Here is an 8,542-nt window from a genome sequence, read left to right on the forward strand (position 1 = left end):
TGCCACCTTGTAAATTTCAGAGTTAGAATTCGTACGTTTTTTGTTGTTGTTGTTTGTTTGTTTTTGTTGTTGCTGTTGTTGTTTTTGGTTAGGTTTTTGTAGTTGTTGGTTTTGTTTTTTGTTTTTTGGGGTTTTTTTTTGGGGGGGGGTTGTTTGTTTGTTTGTTTTTTTGTTGTTGTTTTTTTTTTGTTTTTTTTTTGTTTTAATAGAAATGTTTATTCATTGGTTTAGTCATTTTTTCCATTGGTTTGCTGGGTACATTTTCGTTTTTGGTCAATACTTTTTTCTTCTTCTTTTTGTTATACATTTGTTTAATACTGAATGTATACACAAAAAACACTTCGTATTTGATGGTTTCATTTGCAGTGTAAAATTTTGATTTTGTTTGCTTATTTATTTATTTTTGTTACTTTCTTTCTTTTTCTTTTTTTTTCTTTTTTTTGTTTTTTGTTTGTTTGTTCTTGTTCGCAAGGTATGTTCGGTGTTAATTAGTTTCTGACAGTGGATGCACATAGCGGATCAGCTTCGATGAGACACTTTTAGTGCTATGTTGTCACCGACTGTAATGTTTAGGTCCGGGATGTTTGCCTTTCAAAGTCGATGGTTTCTGTGATACGTGGGTCTGTGATTGTTTGGCTTCGTAACTTATTTATGTATTAATTCATTCATTTCTTTATTCCTTCTTTTCTTCCTTCCTTCTTCCCTTTCTTTCGTTCGCTAGGAACTTATTCATTTGTTTTATCTATTTGTTAATTAATTTATTACTTCCTTTTTTTCAAGTTCCTTCCTTCTTTCCTTTCTTTCGTTCGCTCGTTCTTTCCAACCTTTTTCTTCTCTTCTTTCCTTCCTTCCTTCTGCCCTCCTTACTTTCTTTATCTCTTTCCTTCCTTCCTTATTAATTTCCTGATGGGGTTGCTTTTTTGTTGTTGTAGTTGTTGTTCGTTTATTTTGTGGATTCCCCTCGATGTTTGTTTGTTTGTTTATTTATTTGTTTGTTTGTTCCCGAGGGTTGATGACGAAGCTGTTTCAACTGTGACACTGGTCTGTCTGTTGATGTGGAAATACATGTGTTCTCTGATCTAATGTCTTCTTTGATACATGGATACCCTCCTCTGTGTCCCTCTGACTCTCTGTCTCTGCCTCTGTCTCTCTCACTCACTCTTTTACAGCAATGACGTTCGCTCACTCTGAAATAAATGTGAATCACGTGTTTGCCGAGCTCCTATTTCTGTCTCTCTCTGTCCGTCTGTCTGTCTGTCTGTCTCTCTCTCCATAGCCACAAAAGTGGTGTCCCTATCTGTAACGTGATGCCTTAAATAGTGACCTTAAGTTTCAAATGTGTATTCATAATTATGTGGTGTAACCGCAACCCGTTGCCTTATTCAATAAAACCAATGACGAAAGGTTGCGATGATTAAAAAAAAAAAAAAAAATCAATGATAAGAAAACGTGTGCAGAGTCCATGAGGAGGCGGAACGGGGTATCTCTGGTAACGAATAGTACAGAGTGATCCCATTTCTTCCTTTGGGATACAGCTACCGTTAGGAAAAGCATGGACATGGGCAGTTGGTAGGCGGTGGAAAGGGTAGACAGCTGGGGAAAGGGGGTACAGAATGTATGCGGAGAGGTTGGGAAAGGAAGGAGAGTCGATGTAAAATTTTAATAAGGTGTAAAAAAAAAAAAAAAAAAAAAAAAAAAAAACATTGTGTGCTTTTCTATTTTTTTCTAACGAACGAAAATGTTTTGTACACAGTTCAATGATTCACTTGATGTTTTCATTCCAAACGGGTTGTACGAGTCACATTGATTTGTTTGATATTAAACATGTGTTTAATAAAGAAAGAAGATGTCGGTATTTTCATTACGTTTGAAATCGTTTCGTCATACTTCAAGACCTTCCATCCGGTCGCTGTGTGCTGTAATTTCTGCATTCAATCAAAAATCACAACACACACACACACACACACACACACACACACACACACACACACACACACACACACACACACAGACAGACATACATACATACATACATACACACATACATGCATGCATACGTATATACATCCATACATGAATACATACATGAAGTCGACAAATCAGATTTTCTTTCCTTAATACATACATACATACATGCATACATACATACATGCATACATACATACACCCACCCATCTATCCATCCATCTATTTATACATGAAGTCGACAAGTCAGATTTTCTTTCCTTAATACATACATACATACATACATACATCTATCCATCCATCCATTCATACATGAAGTAGACAAGTCAGATTTTTCTTTCCTTTAGAAGATGCGTTTTAGTGCAAGACAAAATTCACAGTACAAAACAAAACAAACAAGCAAAATGTTTGGCAACATAAATCAGCAGGAGTGTGTCTAAAACCGAATGGAAATCATCAGACTCCCCCCCCCCCCCCCCCCGCCCCCCCACCCCCACCCCCTTTTTCTTTCTTTTTTTTTTTTTTTTTTTTTTTTTTTTGAGTTGGATAAGTAATCTTTTTCACTGTTGATATTCAGTAACGGCTTATGGTATGCATACTTGCGCGCGTGCTAGTTACAAAAAATAACGGAAAACACTGCGAAATATGGGCTTACAAAGACGTGCATATTAACTGTGCATGTGGGGCCGCGGTGGCTTTGTGGCAACAATGCCTGACCATTAGATTTTTTTTTTTTTTTTTTTTTACTTCCTTTCCTTCCCTCACTGGACCTTGAGTAGTGGTCTGGGTGCTACACTTTGCACAAGGCAATGAACCGAGGTCACGTATCTCTGAAGCATGCATTTAGCGTACGTAAAAGAACCTACAGTAACAACGTGGCCATTTTTGTTGTTGTTGTTGTTTGTTTGTTTTAAGAGAAAAAAACAAAACAAAACAAACAAAAAAAAACAAAGAAAAAACCGACATTTCTGTGGGTTAACAGGCAAGCACCAGTATCAGGAAAAATAAAGAAAAAAAAAGGTAAAAAAAAAAAACCCACAAAAACACAACGCAACGCAACATAGAACACTCAACGCAATGCAATGCAATGCAATGCAATGCGATGCAATGCAATGCAACGCAGCGCAACTCAACTCGACACGATACGATATGTTACAATAATTATGTGTCCTATATCCTTAGCATGACACTGGAAGATTGAAGAAAGCATGATGTATCACCGAAAAGCAACAAAGTGAAAACTTAAGTTGCAATGAGCAAATCTGTGTGGCTTGTATGGTGTGTGTGGGTGTGGGGGTGGGGGTATATGTGTGATTGTGTGTGTTTGTGTTTGTATGTGTGTGTGTGTGTTTGCTTACTTGCATGTGTTCATTCGTGCAAGTGTAGTCTATGTACGTTCAATCGGGACAGAGCAGTTTTTCATTCGGTCCAATATTTCAGTTTCTCCACAGTTCGAAGTTGATGAATCTATTGCGAAGTCTGGCGCACGGAACAAAATCATTCCTGAAAAAAAACAACCAAAAACGATCCTGAGTCAGAAAGACAAAATGAATGAGGCAAAGAATAAAAGGCAAACAAAGGATCACACATTGAAAAATAAAGAATGACTCACATAATATATGAATTATAAGATTTAAATAATGAGAATAAAATCCTTTTGGAACTTTGCCCAGTACGAGCACAACGAAGAACAACAAATCGTACAAAGGCAATTTCCTTGTATTGTATTTTGATTTGGTTTAATGGTTCGAGCGACCAACTTGTCCGAACAGAAATTACCAATCAAGAAGACTAAGAACAGTTCGTTCAAATCACCGCCCCTTTCGTATATAAATTAATAATAATAATAATAATGGATACTTATATAGCACACTATCCAGAAATCTGCTCTAGGTGCTTTACAAAAACGCTTTGTACACCTATGTTACATACACACACCAAAATATGACTACACACACACACACACACACACACACACACACACACACACACACACACTGCATACATACATTTTAACAATACATGTGTATCTAACAGCTACCCTAACACATACGCACACATAGGCATGCACAAACTTACATAAACGCACACACACACAATACACATTCATATACATGCAAGTAGTTATGTACACATACATATGTATACATACATAGTCAAGCACAGCTAACGCAAAGGAAGTGGACCTGCCACAATTGAACTTACTGCTGAGGGAAAAGGTGAGTTTTGAGACGAGATTTAAAAGATGTGAGGGAATCAGAATGACGGAGGTCATTATATAAATTGTCTTTCTTTTTCTTCTTTTTTTTTCTATTTTCATTTTTGGAATATTATTTGAATTTCGTTTCTTCGATTTACAGGAAAAACCCATCTGTCGCACAAACACATTTTATGATTTCGAGACTTTGTAAAAACGTTGACTGAAAATGTCATCATTCGGTTATCAAATATGGATGTTGTTTCAATATTTGTTTGTTTGTTTGATCTCACAGTTCAACATGTGTGCAGACCTGCTAGTGCCTGAACCTCCTCCGCATGTATACGCACGCAGAAGATCAAAAACGCACGTTAAAGACCCCATAATCCTTGTCAGCGTCCGGTGGGCTATGGAAACAAGAACATACGCAGCATGCACATCCCCGAAAACAGAGTATGGCTACCTACATGGTGGGGTAAACAGACAAAACGGTCATACACGAAAAACGTTATATGTGTGAGTGAGTGAGTGAGAGAGAGAGAGAGAGTGTGTGTGTGCGCACGCGCGAGTGGCTGAAACATTGAATGACACAGGAAACGAATGATGAGCGCCCAATGGCAGCCGTCAGTCGGCTCTATCCAGGAAGGCAGCCTGTTGTGCAAATGACCCCGTGTTTGTAAAGCGCTTAGAGTTTGGTCTCCGACCGGAGACGGGTGCTATAAAATATCTATATCATCATGTTCTTGTTGTTTTTTTTAAAATAGTTATTACATCCAAACTGGGTTCTTGACTTTCAGTTAAAAAAAAAGAAGCAATAATGATAATGATAATGGTAATGATAATGATACTACTACTGCTACTACTACTACATAATAATAACAATAATAAAACATTTAAAAAACACCACCACCACATCATTCATTTCTCCTTTTCTTGCGCCACATGTGGGGCATATGTTTTTGATGTGAACTTTTGTTCAAGAACACGCAGACGCAGCAAACACACAGGCAAGTCTCACAAAAAGCATCTGACCGTTCACAGAGCGAGCAACTGTCACAAACTTCAAGTCTAGCTTGACCCCGACGTCAAGACTGCAATAACCCCCTGGGTAAAGAAGGCAACGTTTGTCTCCTTTTTATTTATCAATCAATTTATTCATCTATCTTTTTCATGGTCTATTTCACCGTCGTGCAACCATCATTGCGGAACGATCCCAAAAGCAGTCTAGTTAAGTAAACAACATGATTGTGATCTTTCGTGTTCACGAAGATTGGCATAATCATAACTTTTTTTTCTTTTTTTTTATTCAAGTGTGACTCAGATCTTCGGTGATAACGAACTGTTTTAACAGTCTGTTCACCGAGTTCGTTGAATTTCAACTGTAAACGAATCAAGATAGAATCATCTGCATTTACTGTTATCGTCATGTTTTCACACACACACACACACACACACACACACACACACACACACACACACACACCTCCCGTCTCCTCCTCCTCCTCCTCCTCTAACTCTTCCTCCATTAATAAACCCACCGCCTCCCCCCCTCGCCAATCTCCATCCACACCAACACCTCTATCCAGCCCCCCTCATCCTCCATCCCCCACACCCCACACCTTCACACACCCACCCATCCCCCGCTTACCCCACTTCCCCACCCCACCCCTATCATCCAGGCACTTCGCTTCGTTGCACGGTCAACTCACGTGGTGGAGTTATGGGCTCTGAACAGGTTAGCCTGCACCTCCACCACCGACTTCTCCTGGCAGCACACGTGTGCGGCCGTGATGGAACGGATGTTCCTTAGTTGTGCTGTGAACAAAAAATAGTAATTAAAAAAAGTTAATAATAATAATAATAATAATGACACTCAAAGACAGATAAATGTTTCCTTTTTTATTTAAAACTTCTTTCTTTTTTTCATTTCCCTTTATATATATATATATATATATATATATATACACACACACACACACACACACACACAACACATTAACAATTGACATAAACATATGCAGCTGGAGAGTAGAAAATAATACAGAAGTTAAGAATAGTAAGAAGGAGCCAATTGCTGTTCATAAATTTTAACAAGCACAGGAGACACACACACAGAGAGAGAGAGAGAGAGAGAGAGTTTATAATCTATTCTATTCTTTTCTCAATGATGATGACGATGATAACAATAAATAAATAAACAGATAAACAAAATATAATAAGATAAAGATAATATGAAAAATTAATAATGATAATAATAATAATAATAATAATAATAATATAACGATAATAATGATAATAATAACTTAATGAATAAATTAATTAATAAATAAATAAAATAGTAAAAAAAATTGTTAAAAAAAAGTAAAAAAATAATACATAAAAAAGTATCAATAATAACAACAAAAACAACAATAACAATAACGCTAACGAGGACGATAAAACACCTGGAGTGAACCCCTCTTCACTGCGGTCAGTCTCGTAAAAGAAGCGGTCCCCAAACTTGAGGGCATGGAACTGCTGCCCCAGGAGACAGGTAAGGGTGGGTCCCACAAGAGGACCCTCACCGTCGCCCTCCTCTTCCTCCACAGGCTCCGACATCAGTCCGCTGAACAGGTCAATGTCGTCCACGGACCTGGGGACAGTCACAATTAGTTAAGTCATCGTCGTCGACGTCGCCGTTATCACCACCATCATCATTGTCTTCTTCGTTACTGTCTTCTTCTTCTTCTTGTCCTTTTTCTTCTTCTACATCGTCTTCATCATCATATCATCATCTTCATATTCATCTTCTTCTTCTACGAGTGATGGCCTAGAGGTAACGCGTCCGCCTAGGAAGCGAGAGAATCTGAGCGCACTGGTTCGAATCACGGCTCAGCCGCAGATATTTTCTCCCCCTCCACTGGACCTTGAGTGGTGGTCTGGACGCTAGTCACTCGAATGAGACGATAAAAATTTTAACCGGGGTCCCGTGTACAGCATGCACTTAGAGCACGTAAAAGAACCCACGGCAACAAAAGGGTTGTTCCTGGCAAAATTTTGTAGGAAAATCCACTTCGATAGGAAAAACAAATAAAACTGCACGCATGAAAAAATATTTTTAAAATGTGTGGTGCTGTAGTATAGCGACGCGCTCTCCCTGTGGAGAGCAGCCCGAATTTCACACAGAGAAATCTGTTATGATAAAAAGAAATACAAATACAAACACAAATACTTCACAATCATCATCATCATCACCATCATCATCACCACCATCATCATCATCATCATCATCATTTTCTTCTTCTTCTTCTTCTTCTTCTCCTCATCCTCATCCTTCGTTGTCATTGTTGTTACCATCATCGCCTTCTTCTTTGTAGCCTCCATTGTCTTCTTCTTCCGCTCCTTCTTCGTCATCGCCATCATCATTGTCGTCTTCTTCGTTATCGTCTTCTTTTTCTTCGTCTTCTTCGTCACCATCACCATCACCATGCAACAACGACTGCCGTCTTTTACTTCTCTCTTTTTGGTGTTACTGTTGTTGTCGCAGTTTTCGTTGTTTCTGTGTTCCTTCTTCCTTCCTCCCTTTTAGCGATGGTGATGTTGACGATGGCGGCGACGATGATGATTAAAAACATCTCCAATATCAACAGCACACACACGCACACAACAGACGAAACACACACACACACACACACACACACACACACACACACACACATACTTGTAGACACTCTGGTAGAGCTGAGCCAGATCATCAGAAATGTCAGAAAAATTCCGCAGGACCGGTAATCCACACAGCTTCCGGTACTCGTTGAAGGGAGGCAACCCGTGGTCACGACCTCGCTGAATATTCAAGGCCACAAGGTCAAGGCCGGCGAAAGGTACCACTTCGAACAAATGATCTGTGGAGAGATGAAATATTGACAATGTGAAGATAGCTTATGATGTCCATCGCTCGCGAAGATCAGTGAGAGAGAATACAAAAACGAATATTCTGTTCAGATTAACCCTTTCACTGCCAGTCAATTTAGAGTACAAAATTCCCTTGTGGTATAAAACAGAAAAGACAGTGGCTAAGAACAGCTGGGGATTCCGCCTGTGATGTGTAGAAAATATGGCCTATCCTACCACCGAACATCAAGAGCAGTAGGTTCATGGATAACAGACCAATGAATGGTCACCTTTCAGTAACATGGGTCACTACCACGCCTGTGCATAAATGCGAGCTTGGCGGTGAAAAGAGTTAATCAGTATCAGTATCAGTAGCTCAAGGAGGCTTCACTTCGTTCGGACAAATCCATATACGCTACACCACATATGCAAAGCAGATGCCTGACCAGCAGTGTAAGCCAACGCGCTTAGCCAGGCCTTGAGAAAAAAAAATAATAATAATGATGGTGA

The 8,542-nt window shown here is 39.0% G+C and overlaps 1 protein-coding gene across 1 annotated transcript in view; it reads right to left on the reverse strand.

The window, feature by feature from the left end:
- Window positions 1-2,485: 2,485 nt before the first annotated feature.
- LOC143285086 (chorion peroxidase-like) overlaps window positions 2,486-8,542 on the reverse strand; it is an 18,406-nt gene continuing 12,349 nt past the window's right edge. Inside the window, exons 10-13 of the mRNA XM_076592296.1 lie at window positions 7,863-8,043; window positions 6,607-6,794; window positions 5,872-5,977; window positions 2,486-3,468 (exon numbers count right to left, since the gene is read on the reverse strand). Of these exons, the coding sequence (XP_076448411.1) occupies window positions 3,402-3,468; window positions 5,872-5,977; window positions 6,607-6,794; window positions 7,863-8,043 (542 nt within the window). The 3' untranslated portion in view covers window positions 2,486-3,401. The remainder of the gene's footprint in view (window positions 3,469-5,871; window positions 5,978-6,606; window positions 6,795-7,862; window positions 8,044-8,542) is intronic.

Source organism: Babylonia areolata, chromosome 8 (assembly GCF_041734735.1).
Source record: "Babylonia areolata isolate BAREFJ2019XMU chromosome 8, ASM4173473v1, whole genome shotgun sequence".
Classification (NCBI taxonomy): Eukaryota; Metazoa; Mollusca; class Gastropoda; order Neogastropoda; family Buccinidae; genus Babylonia; species Babylonia areolata.